This window comes from Arachis hypogaea, chromosome 8, assembly GCF_003086295.3.
Source record: "Arachis hypogaea cultivar Tifrunner chromosome 8, arahy.Tifrunner.gnm2.J5K5, whole genome shotgun sequence".
NCBI classification, from domain to species: domain Eukaryota; kingdom Viridiplantae; phylum Streptophyta; class Magnoliopsida; order Fabales; family Fabaceae; genus Arachis; species Arachis hypogaea.
Window position 1 is genome coordinate 10,942,885 of NC_092043.1, and position 15,555 is coordinate 10,958,439.

Genomic DNA, 15,555 nt, shown 5'->3' on the forward strand with positions numbered 1-15,555 from the left:
TGAGTAACTAGGGAAGGTTCTTCTGGTGCACAGGGGGAACTAAGGTGAACATGATCCTCCCAACATTTCTAAATTTTTTAATAATGGCACTTTATAATATATATTAATAGTATGTATGTTAGCTAGCGGTGTGTTATAAAAATTTTGGGGTTAATGTGTTATATTATATAATTTAACAGACTGATATAGCCATTTAGACCCATTTTAGAATTTGGTGGCATATGTGATCCCCTCGGATAAATTTCATGTGATTAAAATATTTAACATTACAATATGATGTACTTTTTAATTGATTCTTCTGTTTTACCAAAATTAAATTAAACTTATATAATTTTGTATGTCAACATAAACTTAATTATTTGATCTGTTTGGGTCAACTTCACTAAAAAGTAGCTAGGTATACTGTATTTGTAGTAGTTGTTATCACAAAATAAAATTAAAAAAAATGGGATGTTAATATTTGCATTTCTATCTATATCGAGTATTAAGATTTAAGTATTAAAGAATAAAGAATATGCAACAAAGATTCTGAGAATATAGATGACACCTGGGCAGATAATTGAAATCTTGAGTCTCCAATACTCATCCGAGGGAAACTCTCACATCAAAGCAATTCTAATAGAGATAGAGTAGCAGATTTTTTTTCCGACGATATTTTTTAAATTTTACATAGAAAAGATTAATTTAAATTGAAATTTTATTTAAAAATTTTTTATTAATTAATAAATTATTATATATAAAAAATAGAATTCAAATTTCGATAAGAATGCTAGAGAATTATCAGATAATTATTAATATTTAAAAATATAAAATAAAATATATTATTAAATTATTAAATTAAAAAAAATAAATTAAAAAATTAAATTAATAATTAAATAATAACAAAAAATAATAAATTTTAATAAATTTTATATTTTTATCGCTTAAATAAGTAAGTGAAACCAATCCAAATTAATTAGTTAATCTTATAAATTGTAATTAAATAAACGGTGTATCTTCTCTCATTTTAAAGAAACAATTGATTCTAATAGGTTGCAATTAGTTCTGATAACAAGACACAAAAATAGAAACACAAAATTAATATTTTAATATTTTATTTAATTATAAATTTAAATAAATTATAAAGATTTAATTTAATTTATTTATTATTTAAAAAATATAATAATAAAAAATATAATTATAAAAAATTAATAAAAATAATAAAAAAAAATTTATTTTTTATTAATATTTTTATATCTTTTTAATTAAAATCTAGATAAAATATATTAATTTAATATCTTTAAATATAATATTTTTATTTATGTGATATCTACCAAATATAATATTATATTTCTAATTTTTCTATCTAAATGTTCCGTACATATAAATAAATGCGGCCATAAGAATATGAATAAGTGTTACTTATTAGGAACACTCTTAATTAAATATTTTAAATTAATCATAATGGAAATTAAACTACTTAATTTAATTGAATTAAATTAATGTACGTGCAAACGAGGTTAAATTAATTGACGGAATTGACCGCGTCCAAGGGGTTTTTATCAAAGTGCGTGACCCAGCAAACGGTGGGTGGAGTGTAATAGAAACGGAGGAGAGTAACGTCAATGGGACCTTCACTTGACCTTACAAATCAAAATCGAAATTACAAAACCATTCCCAGAGAGGGGAAAGTTGAAACGTTTCGATTTTTTGCTAAAAAGAAACGCCAGAGAGAGAGAGAGAGAGAGAGAGAGAGAGGACGCAAATCGCATGAGTGTGGGAAGAGGTGCCTCATTCACCGTTACCACCACCATCTCTCTTCTTCTTCTTCTTCCATTCGTATTGTATTATTCTTCACACTCGTAGCGGTAGCTCCTTCTCTCTTCTGTTTTGATACTTTTGGATCGGAAGAAGAAGGATACGAACGATGGAAGAGAGTATCATTTGCCAGTGGAACGTTATCAGATCTCTCTTGTCCATTCTTCAATGGTGGGCTTTCAATGTCACCGTTATCATCGTTAACAAGTGGATCTTCCAGGTTTCCCTCTGAAATTCTCTTCTCTTGTCTATGTATATATAAACCTCATCCTGTTTTTGTATTTCGAATTCATAACAGTAATGACGAATCCTGCAATTTTCTTCTTGTTTAATGTGATTTCATTTTGTTTTTTAAGTTTGTATGTTCGTAGTACCGAGAAAATTTGTGATCTGTTAAGTTCTGTTAGATTCCACCGGTGGCATGCAGCTCAGGATTCATGTTTGCTATATTAGAAATCCGTCCGAGTGAGGCTCAGAAATGCTATGCGTTACTGTTTTCTTGTATTGTTTTTATAATTTTAGGCGTTACCTTTTGATTCATACAGTTCATTGAGCTAGACCTGTTGCAATATCTGAATTCTTGCTGATCCACATACTCGACCACTAATTTTGTGTTCGTGTTGTTGATTTAATCGCAATGAATACCTAAGTTTTATATTAGACGGGGTTTGGAACATGTTGGATTTGATTTATGAACACTGTTGGTTTTCCTCTTCATGATTGCATTTCAGATGTATTTGATGCTTGCTAATCGTTGCAAATTTATTTGTTGGATCTTTGATTCGTCATAAGGACTTAAACAGCTCAAATTAATAATAATAATCAAGTAATATGACTATCACACGCCAGGATGCAATTTATTATGGCTTCGAAATGCATGAAAAGTTGATCCTGACTGGCATTATGTGTAATAAATTTGCAAATAAATAATTGTAGCTTTGAAGCTTTTGGAAATGTCTTTTTCATCCACGCTCATAAGGCTTTCGCCTGGTATTTACCATCTACAATACGCAATTTAGTTTAGATCTTTTATTTACTTGTTCCATCTATAAGAAGAAAAGGTTAATTAATCATTATCACTGCTTAAAAACAATCCAAATATATGTGTGTAGGACTTCTTTCTGGCACTGGCTATTTCAATCATCATATTAAAAAGTCACATGAAGTTACATGGATTATAAGTTTATAACAAGTACTTCCTTTTTATTTTATTTCTTGATGTATTTCAGAAATTGGATTTCAAGTTTCCACTATCAGTATCATGTGTCCACTTTATCTGCTCAGCCATTGGAGCATATGTGGTAATTCACGTGCTGAAGGTTAAGCCACTCATAACTGTTGACCCTGAAGATCGTTGGAGAAGAATCTTTCCCATGTCCTTTGTGTTCTGTATTAACATAGTGCTAGGGAATGTGAGCCTACGATACATTCCAGTTTCTTTTATGCAGACAATAAAATCGTTTACCCCTGCAACCACAGGTAAGGCTCAATATTCAGTAACATTTCATATTTGCTATCTGCTATATGTTGAAACTGCGAGGGTACATTAATCAGATTTTGATGAACTTGTACAGTTGTTTTGCAATGGCTGGTGTGGAGGAAGTATTTTGAATGGCGTATCTGGTGTTCTCTTATACCCATTGTTGGAGGGATTCTTCTTACATCTGTAACAGAGCTTAGTTTTAATGCCTTTGGATTTTGTGCTGCCTTGTTTGGCTGCTTGGCTACATCTACAAAGACTATCCTAGCAGAATCTCTGCTGCACGGATACAAGTTTGACAGGTGCAGTTTCTATGCTTGCATTTATGGTTTCCCAGCATCTATAGGGCATACAATGATATAAGTTATTTGCATGTCTGCAAAAGATACTCATTTTTTTATGGATAGCGAATCCCCTCACAACCCAAAAAAAAAAACCCTCTTTTGGGTGTTTCCATGTTTGATGGTGGCTACTTCTATTGCACATACAGCAATACAAGTACAACTACAACTGCATACATATACTAGAATAGAAATTGCTGAATGTTACTTGCACTCATAAAAGAAAAAAGGTTTGTTATACAGTAATTGGTCTGTTTGTTTGTGCTTCTCAAAAAACTGATTTACAACTTGATATTTTAAAATAGCTGAAAACTGATTTTAATTAAAAAGCTGCTATGTTATCTTTTCCAAAAAACCTTATTTTTGTTGGTTTGAAATTATGGTTTTTTTTATAAAAATTATATAATATGTCAACTTTTCTTTTCCAAGCTGGTTTAATCATTTAATTTTCCATGGGTTGGTGAAAAGGAGGAGGCGCATGCCGTGGGCGCCCTGCCGGGGGAGGGGGGGGGGTTTAAACTTGTTCACTTTGGTTGCACCAACTTATTTAGCCATCTCAATATATTTTACTAATTTTAGGCATCTACAATTTAAAATATTCCATTCTACCGTGTAATCGTTTTGGTGAATGCACTAGTGATATATGTTCTATCAGGCAGTTTTCTCTCCAACTTTCTCTTCACTTTATTTTGTTATTTTTTGGCTTTCAATTCAGCTCCCAAAGGATGCAATTGTAGCAAGAGTATGGAAATCTTTGTTGTTATAGATCAGTAGTCTGTGTTTTAGCATCTATGGAGGCATTTCTGATCAATATACACTGCTGAATTGTCGACAATATCTTTTGAGTTTCCTTTTGTATATTTGCATGAAAAAAGAAGTGTTGCCACGGTTTAATGGGTGATATTTGTCTCACCTTTGTATTTGTGTTAGCTATGCTGTAATTTTTTATTGTTCTACTTGGCAATTGTGAATTTCTTTGAATTAATTTGGTATTCATTGTCTGCAGTACACAAGCTAATTTTTCTTTCCATGTCTCTTCAGCATAAACACAGTTTATTACATGGCACCTTTCGCAACTATGATCTTGGCTCTTCCTGCTTTGTTACTTGAAGGCAATGGCATTATTGACTGGCTAAGTACTCATCCAAGTCCTTGGTCGGCCCTCATTATCATTTTTAGTTCTGGGGTTTTGGCTTTCTGTCTTAACTTTTCAATTTTCTACGTGATTCACTCCACCACTGCTGTGACATTCAATGTTGCTGGAAACCTTAAGGTGAGATCTATCAGGCAGATTCAAATGCTTGAAGCTTAATATATTTCACCAGTCTCTTGAATTCAAAGTCCTTGTTGTTTACTGCCTTAACCGCAGTTCTTGGCTTCAATGAAGTTACTCATATTCAATTTCCAACTTTGCTTGTTTATGCTTTTCGTTAATGTTGAAGCCTAACTCAAATCTTATTACATCATGATCCCTCATTTTTTCTTTTGGTATCTAAATCGAGTGATTTACTATTGTACTTATTCTGCTTCTTTCAGATTAACTATATCATGTTTTGCATGCAGGTTGCGGTTGCTGTTCTTGTTTCATGGCTGATATTCAGGAACCCGATTTCATATTTGAATGCTGTTGGATGTGGTATTACTCTTGTGGGATGTACATTCTATGGCTATGTGAGGCAGATGCTATCGCAACAGTCATCATCTGTTCCGGGAACTCCTCGGACGCCAAAGACCCCTCGGAGTAAGATGGAGCTGCTTCCTCTTGTAAATGATAAATTAGATGATAAGGTCTAATTGGTAATTGGCTTAGCCAACGAGTACCAGGTTTCTGCCATTTGGTAGGCAGTAATAGTAACAGTGATAGATACAAAATTATATCAGTGACTTATGGTTATTTATTCTGTTAGATAATTACCCACAATTTCTAATACAAGTCTTTTTTTTTGGTTCTCCCTTTGCTCCCCCCCCCCCCCTTCCTTTCCTTTTTATCTTTAACCCACCATCTTTGTGTCACTTCTCTATTTTCTACCATAGTTATTTCGCCGTTATTTATTTTATTACCTTGTATTGTATGCCACAGGCAATTATTCATTATTGTTATTTGTTGGTTTTCCAAACTGCAAACTAGCTGCTTCTCTTCGGAAGCAAATGAATATGGTGTATTTTGTCGCGGGTATTTGCCAATGCACATGATCTTACTCTTACATGCAATGTATATGGTTTTCTGTTATTATAGGTTATCATTTTTATTTTTATATTTCATAATATTACAGATGCCCCGTGAATTAAAATGTGATGGGACAATACTAGAAATAACTTTTTCTGGCTCTACCCAAAGAAAGAAAGAAAAATTATTGGCAAGCATGGGCAGGTTGCTTCTTAATCATATTCTCAGGTAACATAGACTTACAAAGATGACATCATATGATTACATTGGTACAAGGACGACGATATAGTTAGAACTAGTTACATGCTAAAATAGTTTTATAGGTAACACCCCTCCAAGGCTCCAAACATATATATTAGGTTAATATTCCCATATTACCCCTCTTATGAAATCTACATCTAAGCAAGAAGCCAAAAGTTCTTCCGCCACCTAGTGCTGATAAGATAGCCATTCGTGCCCTGGCTTCTCTTCCTCACTCCAATCGTCAAGCAATCTGCATTATTGATGCAATGCTCCACAAACTCCTCTGTGCCGCTGTTATCGCTGCTTCCACAAAGGCTGTAATAATATAATAATAATTAAAAACAAATTTATATTCTTATAAAAAATTGAAAACAGTAATGATGTACCCTATAGACATCTTTTTTAGACGATTAGAGAATGAGTTTTAAGATAATTAAATTATTTCTCATATGAAAAATATTGACATCAAAGGTTGGAAATTGTCGGTGTGTAGATCTCACCAGCTAAAGAAAGAAGATGGCTTCTTTTGGCCCAGTACAAGGACAGAGACCTCTAACTTCTTTACTTGGCTCATCACTGTAGCCAGTTTTGGCCCTTGAATTACAAGGGCTTCCACTTCCACCTATGTCCATGTTACACACCATAACACTCAAGATCAGTGATTTTATTTTATTTTTTTATTTGAGAAGTGAACAGAACAACAACAAAGATGGGAATAATATGGTAAAAAGAAAAGCTGAAAAATCTGAACACTTCCCATGATTACTCTGTGGAAAGTGTATAAAATAATGCACTCATGCAAGAGAACTCAGAGAAGAGAGAAAAAAGTTGTTTTGGGAGGATTCACGGCAAAAGAAATATTTAAAATTAAAAAATGAAAAAAAGAAGAAGGAACTTGCTAGTTGTTACTTCAATCTTCTTGAACAGCATTGAAAAAATCCACTTAACTATACATAAGAATCAAGATCTACCAGACTAAAAACAGAACATGCTAAAAGGGTAACAACACATTAAGTATTAACCTTAGTTTCCCCAAAAACATACATATATACCTCTGGCTTGCAATCTTTGCAAAGGGATCCAAGATAGTTGACAAGGTAAGTTGAACAAGAATAAGATTCAGAAGCCTTGTCAAGAGGAACAACATGAAGAAGAGTGAACAAATCACCCTTATTAGCAACATGTGTTAGAGCCCACATCATTGCATGCTTTGAATGTGAAGTTCCATCAACAACCACCATCACCCTCTTCCTCACCATAACCCCATTATTAGTAATCTCCTCTTTATTATTCCCACCACCATAATACATGTTCAAATCTTCCATGCTTTGATTCACACTCTCACCAATGCTGCTGTTGTTGTTGTTGTTGTATCTGGTTCTTCTACCACTCCACCTGTTTGATGTTGATTTCCAAGGCTCCTTTGAACTTAACTGCCTCAAAAAACTTGGCATAATCTTCCCCTTTTATGTGCTGATTTTTATGTATCTCTCAAGAAGAGAGCCTAATAGTACTAATAATGTACTAGTTTAAATCACTAGATGACAAGATAGAACACGAGAAAAGGAAGGGGTAGGGGTTAGAGTAGTGTAGCAGAGGTTTTGTTTGGTAGGCTATTATGCTGAGAAAACAAGCTTGCTACTATTAACATTTGAGAGAGAGAGAGAGATTTAAAGTGTAGTACAGTAGTGTATAGGTTAACGTAGAGCAATGGAGAAGCAAATTGTGAAGTTGGGGTTTTGAGTAGGAAAACCATTTTTATACTTTCAAGATTAATTACTCAAATGAGCTTTTTTTTTGTGTCTACTCAAATGAGCCTTTGAAATTGTTAAGATCGGATATTTAATTTTTTAATTTTTGAAATATACAAAATATTCTATTAAATTTAACTGATAAAACAATTTTTTATTTTGTTTTTTTTTTGTCAATAACAAACGAAAAATATTAACATGAAAATTTAGATTAATACACGTGAAAATTGATTGTCCACATATACAAACAAGACAAATTAAAAAAAATAATACAACCTATGCTAATTTAGGTTTTTATTTCAACATTTTTCGTTTGTCATTCACAAAAATAAAACTTTTCTGATTATTTGTCAGAATTAATCTTTTTTTTGTATATTTCAAAAATTAAAAATTAAAGTGTTCAATTTTAAAAATTTCAAAAATTAAATTAAATAATTACTCTACTCTTTGATATACAAATTTTTTAGAAGACCAACCATTTTTTATTTTACTAACTTCACTTTGTTTTTGATATTTGATTATCAAAAATGCTATAAAAAAAATAAGTAATTAAATTAATCGTTATTTAGTTATATAAACTTTTAATTTAATGATAAATTTTGTGTGTATATATATAATTACGACAATTTATACTCAAATTACAAAGTGTTTGTACATTAAAATTAAAATATATAATATAATATAAATTAATATATTTTTCAATCATTTTAGTGTCGGTCATATATGTTAGAAATCTAAAGAAGCTCTTTAAAATGTATTTAACATGTGTTTTAAAATATACTTGTAATTAGTAATTACTTTTTTCTTTAATTTAATTTTTAAGAATGAACATAACTTTTAATTTATTATCGTATCTCATTGTAACGTATTATATTTATTATTATATTTTGATATGACATAAATTCAAAGAAATCCATTCCTTAATTAATAGTAAAAGTAAATGGTATTAAAAAGGAATCGCACGCAAACTTGACTAAAAATGAGTAATTGATTCCACAAGGTTATACTACTTAATTAAAGATAATTTAATTGTTATATCAATCCAAGAATAATTGATAATTATATTAAAAATAGAATGTCTGGCTAAAGTATCACGAGAAGCTGTGGTGGTCTGTTTAGTTGATGATGATGAAAACCAAGAAAAGATCTTTTGAGAAATCATTTTCAGCTACATATACACTGTTTCAGAATCTTTAGTACAATAGTGGTAACGTTTTCTTGTCATGGTTAACAGATTCTAAGTGGTTTCTATATAATAATCATAAAAAATGGACAAAAATTACCCATATCTTATGATGGGTTACCTCATCATGCCATTCGGTATGATATGATGCACATCATTTAAAGTGGTCCAATCAAAATGACAAATCCCCATTTCTCAAGGCTTAATAGGAAAATTCATGCTCGTGGTCTAAATTATAGTAACCAGGTATGAACATATTTAGGAAAATATATATGTTTAAGAATGTGTATTCTATTTATTCATTCATTTTGTTAAAAATAAAACAAATAAAAAATCAAGATTGTGAAAGTTGAACTAACTATGGAATTGATAGAAATAAAAATTTAATGAATCAAAGGTTCAATTGAAAATCAATTAAAATTAAATTAGATATAATAAAATATATATTTAAAAAAATTAATTTATTATTTTAAATTTGTTAACTGTTAAATATTAAAAAATTATTTAATTTTTAATCTGTTTGTAAGCAATATATATATATATATATATTAATTATAATTATAAATTATGTTATTTTAAATTAAATTACTTATATAATGGTGATATTATTTATTGTTATAAATGCTAAATTAAATAAGTTATAATTATTTTTAATTTAAAATTAAATAAAAATAAAATCAGATATTATTTTTATGAGTTTTAGATACTATTTTTATTTAAATTTTAAAATTTAATAGGTGTCATACTTAAATCTAAATATAGTGATTTCAAAGTTTTGAACTTTTGGTTCTTAAGATACTAAAGCTGCTTTAATAATTTTTTTTCCAACCTACTAGAAATATATAAGGTTTTAACTGAGGAAGACGACAACTCTTCTATTTTTCTAATTTCTACGAGTAAATGTATATTTTTGCACTATAATATATAATTTTTGATAATTTAATATAAATTATTTAAATTATAAAATAATTTATTCTAACAAATGATATCAAAATCATCCATAATTTAGTTATAAAAGATATTCGACTTAATTTTTTGGATAAATATGTGTATGTATGCGTTGTTTACATTAATATTATTGCACACAAAATTATATCTATTATTACACATATATACAAATACAATATATATTCTCCTTTAAATATCGTTGATGTCGTTTAGGTTGTGGTTCTTTTACATATATATATGTGTACTGTCACTCATCGCCATTTATATATATTATTACGGTGAATTATATGATAAAGATGTAGGTTTATAAATCTTTTTTTTATGAGATGAAAAAGAAATTGAAAAAGATAAGACTCACACTTTGAATAATAATAAAATAATAAAAAATAACTATAAAAATAATTTAATTTTTCTCTTTATACTAATTCAATATGTATAATAGAGTGCTACTATTATTATTTGTTACTTGTATTGCGTGCTTACAATGTAATACAAGCATATTTTGTTACTATTTTTCTTATATATGATATGATATTCATAATATTTACGTTTATTGTGACTGTATACGAACTTGGCATTTGGTTTTAATATATATATATATATATATATATATATATATATATATATATATATATATAATATTTTATCGTTTCCAATTTTTAATTTGATATAATAATAATTGATTTATTTTAAAACATTAGTATAGAGTATTATTATAATTGTTTCGGATTTAATCATGTGTGTCATTAATTTGTTGTAATTTTTTTGAAAATAAAGATTATTCTGTATATCACTTATACGGATATTAATTGATCCAAAGAAAAATTTATATTTGGCTAAATTATATATACACATTAATAATATGTGAGTAATAAAAATAATATTTATTATTTATGCGAACAATAATCAGTTTAAAAATTGTTTGGCCAAATAATAAATATTATACATTTTTGTTTATTTTTTGTTAATTATGCAGTTAATAATCGGCTCAAATGAAGGTTATTGTTTGGCCAATTAATAAAAAATATATGCAGTAATAAATAGGTTGCGAAGTTTAAGTTTTCATGTGCACATTCAGTCAGTCTAAAAAAAGGCTTAATATGTCACAGAAATTTTTGACAATATTTGATTACTGTAATGAGAGTATCACTTATAGTTAATTTTTCTATCCAAAGATTGAAAATTAATGTTGTTCTAGATATCTCAATATAAATTTTTTTTCTATTATTTAACTAATGTTTACTGCATATTTTTTTTGTTCTAATCCAGAAATTATGGCTTCAACTACCAATGTTTCTGTACAAATTAACACTATTCCTATGCTTAATGGTTCAAACTTTAAGGTTTGGAAGGATACCGTAGAGATTGTCCTCGATTATACGGAGTTGGATATAACTTTTTGAGAAGAGAAACCTACTTCCTCTCTAGAAAATTTCAATAAGGTTAAAATAGAGAGGTAGGAGAGATCCAATCAAATGAGCATTATGATCATGAAACGCTCAATTTCTGAAGTATTTCAGGACTCAATTACTAAGGACAAAGATATCAAACAGTTTCTGAAAGATGTTGAAATTTTTTTTACTAAGAATGAAAAGGCGGAGGCAAGTAACCTTTTTGGCAAACTTGACTCCATGAGGTATGAAGATAAAGAGAACATAAGGGAGTACATTATGGAAATGTCTCATCTTGCTTCTAAATTGAAATCACTAAAGTTAGAGCTGTTTGAAGATTTACTCGTGCATTTCATTTTGATCTCTCTTCCTGCATATTTTGGACAATTCAAAGTGAGTTATAACACTCTAAAGGACAATTGGTCCCTAAATGAGCTTATATCTCACTCTGTAAGAAGAGGAGAGGCTACATCACGATAAGACTGAAAGTGCTCATATGGTTTCATCTTCTCAATATAAAAGAAAGCGTGATATTACTGCGAATGCGCCTTCTCAGCAAAAAAAGCTACGAAACAGGATCAAGCTTTAACCTATTTCTTCTTTAAGAAGGCGGGACACATGCAACAAATTGTATCAAATATGCCATTTGGCGTGTAAAGAAGAGTATGATTCTTACTTTTGTTTGTTCTGAAACTAGTTTTAAGTTATGTACCTGATGATACTTGGTGGGTAGATTCTGCTGGTACTACTCATGTAAGTGTTACTATACAGGGTTGCCTGTGGAGCTGACCACCAAGTGATGCTGAAAGATACATCTATGTGGCAGACGGCAATATAGTTGTAATCGAAGTTACAGAAATCTTTAGATTATGTTCCACGAGTAGATTTTACTTGATTTGTTTGAGACATTTTATGTACTGTCGTTTAGGCGGAATTTAGTTTTTGTTTTTTGTTTGGACAAATTAAGTTATTTTTGTTCGTTCGAAAATAATAAAGTCAGTCTCTTTTATAATTCGAATAATATTTGTTCTGGTCATTTGATGCATAATCTATATAAGCTTGATTTGAATTCCTATAATAATAAAATATTACAAACAGGGACAAAACGAAAACTAAATAAGAATTCGAAATCTTTATGGCACAAACGCCTAGGTCATATCTCTAAATAGAGAATTCAAAAGCTCGTGTCTGATGGGATTCTTGGACCTCTAAATTTGACAGACTTTGAAGTCTGCATTGAGTTCATAAAAGGAAAAAGAACAAAGAAAAGAAAATTAGGTGCCGAGAGAACTAAAGATGTCTTATAACTGATACATACCGATATATGTGGCTCATTCTCTACTATCTCTTGGAATGAACAACGGTATAGTATTTTATTATGTTCATAGATGATTACTCTTGTTATAGGTATCTATATTTAATTCATAGAAAGTCCCAAGTCTTAGATATTTTTAAATCTTTCAAAGCTGAAGTTGAACTTCAACTTGGAAAAAAAAATTAAAGCTATCAAATCTGATCGTAGTAATAAATACTACGGAAGTTATGACGGTTCAAGTGAACAACGTCTCGAGTCTTTTGCTTTTTTTCTAGAGGAGTGCGGTATTATTCTACAATACACCATGCCAGGCAAACATAGCATGAATCGTGTTGCAGAGCGAAGGAACCGAACTCTTAAAGACATGGTTAGAAGTATGATTAGTCATTCTTCCTTGTCTGAATCACTCTAAAGAAAAGCCTTAAAAACCGCATTGTACATCCTTAATAGGGTGCCAAGCAAAGCAGTTAACAAAACCCCTTATAAAATTTGGATTGAAAAAAGGCCAACTATAAAGCATTTGCACATTTGGAAATGTCTAGCTGAGGCGCGATGTTATAGGCCGCATGAAAAAAAAACTGGACTCAAGAACAATTAGTTACTACTCTGTTGGTTATGTTGAGTGTTCACGGGGTATAAGTTTACAATCTTGCATCAAGGCCTATTTTTGAAACAGAAAATGCGAGATTTCTTGAGAATGTTGAGTTTGGGGAAGGGGAAGGAAATATTAGGAATATTGCTTTTGATAAGGATTCTATAACTGACAATAATCAAGTCTTTATACCTATTATTTTTCAAGATGCAGTTACAGTACAATAACACAATGAGAATCCTACTGTAGATCTAGTTATAGTACAAGAGAACAATAAGAATATTGTTGTTGCTCAAGATACTGCTATAATATAGAAAAATAATGAGAATCCTCCTCAATTCCAACCTATACAGTAAGTTCAACAACCTTAAGAAATGTCATTAAGGAGATCCAACAGAGAAAAGAGAAGTGTAATTTCAAATGGATATATAGTCTATCTCCAAAAACATGAGGATGACATTGGTTTGACAGAAAATAACCCAATCAATTTTCTTCAAGCTATGCAAAGTTCTAACTCTGAAAAGTATATCGTTACCATAAAAGAAGAGATGAAGTCTATAAAATACTATGACGTTTGGGATCTTATAGAATTACCTGAAGGTGTATAACCAATTAGTTGTAAATGGATATTTAAAACCAAACGAGATTTTAAAGGTAATGCCGAGATATAAAACTCGTCTAGTCGCTCAAAGCTTTACTCAAAAGAAAGGCATAGACTATAAAAAAATTTTATCTTCGGTATCATCGAAAGACTCCTTTAGAACCATAATGGCACTAGTAGCTCATTTTGACTTAGAGCTATATCAGATAGATGTGAAGACAGTATTTCTCAATTGTGAAATTGATAAAACGATGTATATGGTCCAACCAAAAAATTTTGTATCAGGTGATTCAAAATCTATGGTTTGCAAGTTAAAAAAATCATCTATGGTTTCAAACAATTTTTTCGTCAATGGTATCACAAGTTTCATCAAGTTATTACCTCGTATGATTTTGAGGTAAATATTATAGATGAATATGTAGACGGCAAATTTATTAGGAATAAATACATATTTTTGGTCTTATATTCATTGGGTACTCTGATTCCGATTTTGTAGGATGCCAAGATAGTAGACGCTCTACTTCAAGTTGTGTTTTTATATTGGCTGGAGGAGCTATTGCATGAAGGTCTAACAAACAGACTCTTGTAGCTTCTTTAACAATAGAGGCAAAGTACGTTGCTTGTTTTGAGGCATTCGAATATGGCATATGGTTGTAAAATTTTATCATTGAGCTTTGTATAGTAGATGACATTGAAAGACCATTGAAGATATTTTGTGACAATAAGTCAGCAGTATTGTACTCCAACAACAATAAGAGCTTAACAAAATCGAAGCATATGGACATCAATTTCTTAGTTGTCAAGAAAAAAGTTCAAGAAAAACATATTTTTATAGAACATGTAGGAACAAAGTATATGCTAGCAGACCCATTAACTAAGGGATTGATTCCTAAGGTCTTTTATGAGCACACTGTTCGGATGGGTATTAATATTTGTGATGCCTTGATTTAGTGGGAGTTTATTTTATGCTATATATCCTATGACAGATATTGAATTATTTTTCTGCAGAATTAAGTTGATGTTTACTTCATGTTATGTGAAATGTTCATTTTGTAATATTTATTTTATATTTGATCTCAATAAAATTTTAAAGTTAGACCAAATGAAAATAGATATACATGAGATCACTTGACATATAATTTCCATATTACTCATCCAAATTTGATATATGTCGTTAAGTATATTATGATGGTGATTATCGTGGTTCAGTTACGATATTAATGTGATAAAAAGCTACGGTGATTCCATATCTAATATATGAACGGACCAAATTGTTAAAGTAATAAGAGAAATAGTATTCAAATGTGGGCATAAAATTTACAAGATGTGATTATCTCAAGAAAGAATATATGTATAGTTCAAATGAGATATTGTTAGAAATTATTTAATTTTTTAATTTGTTTGTGGGCAATACATATATTAATTATAATAATAAATTATGTCATTTCAAATTAAATGACTTTTATAACAATGATCTTATTTATTGTTATAAATGCTAAATTGAATAAGTCATAATTATTTTTTTATTTGAAACTAAACGAGAATAAAATCAGATATTATATTTATGAGCTCTAGATACTATTTTTATTTGGGTTTTAGGGTTTAATGGGTATCATACTTAATTATAAATATAGTGACTTCAGGTTTCGGTCTCCAAGATACCAAAACTGCCTCAGCAACCCTTTTTTTATCAGAGGAGTTACAATTTAGCCGTCCTATTAAGAATACAGAAGGTTTTGGTTGAGA

The 15,555-nt window shown here is 29.9% G+C and overlaps 2 protein-coding genes across 2 annotated transcripts; one reads left to right on the top strand and one right to left on the bottom strand.

Annotated features, from left to right (window-relative positions):
* Window positions 1-1,540: 1,540 nt before the first annotated feature.
* On the top strand, window positions 1,541-5,822 carry LOC112706068 (UDP-galactose transporter 1). The gene is made up of 5 exons (XM_025757162.3): window positions 1,541-2,017; window positions 3,027-3,276; window positions 3,372-3,579; window positions 4,660-4,891; window positions 5,182-5,822. The coding sequence occupies exons 1-5, from the start codon at window positions 1,907-1,909 to the stop codon at window positions 5,410-5,412; spliced, it is 1,032 nt and encodes a 343-aa protein (XP_025612947.1). The 5' UTR covers window positions 1,541-1,906; the 3' UTR covers window positions 5,413-5,822.
* A 147-nt stretch (window positions 5,823-5,969) lies between these two features.
* LOC112706070 (uncharacterized) lies at window positions 5,970-7,841 on the bottom strand. The gene is made up of 3 exons (XM_025757163.3): window positions 7,081-7,841; window positions 6,529-6,650; window positions 5,970-6,343 (listed from the first exon to the last, which is right to left on the bottom strand). Exons 1-3 carry the CDS (start codon window positions 7,480-7,482, stop codon window positions 6,184-6,186), a joined length of 684 nt encoding a protein of 227 aa, XP_025612948.1. The 5' UTR covers window positions 7,483-7,841; the 3' UTR covers window positions 5,970-6,183.
* Between the last annotated feature and the right edge of the window lie 7,714 nt (window positions 7,842-15,555).

Bases quoted from the DNA above. Each gene is read 5' to 3' on its own strand.
- LOC112706068 (XM_025757162.3), top strand. From the start codon at position 1,907: ATGGAAGAGAGTATCATTTGCCAGTGGAACGTTATCAGATCTCTCTTG. The intron at 2,018-3,026 runs GTTTCCCTCTGA...GATGTATTTCAG, and splicing joins TTAACAAGTGGATCTTCCAG to AAATTGGATTTCAAGTTTCC. The intron at 3,580-4,659 runs GTGCAGTTTCTA...ATGTCTCTTCAG, and splicing joins CACGGATACAAGTTTGACAG to CATAAACACAGTTTATTACA.
- LOC112706070 (XM_025757163.3), bottom strand. From the start codon at position 7,482: ATGCCAAGTTTTTTGAGGCAGTTAAGTTCAAAGGAGCCTTGGAAATCA. The intron at 6,651-7,080 runs GTATATATGTAT...ACATGGACATAG, and splicing joins GCAAAGATTGCAAGCCAGAG to GTGGAAGTGGAAGCCCTTGT. The intron at 6,344-6,528 runs GTGAGATCTACA...ATATTATTACAG, and splicing joins CCATCTTCTTTCTTTAGCTG to CCTTTGTGGAAGCAGCGATA.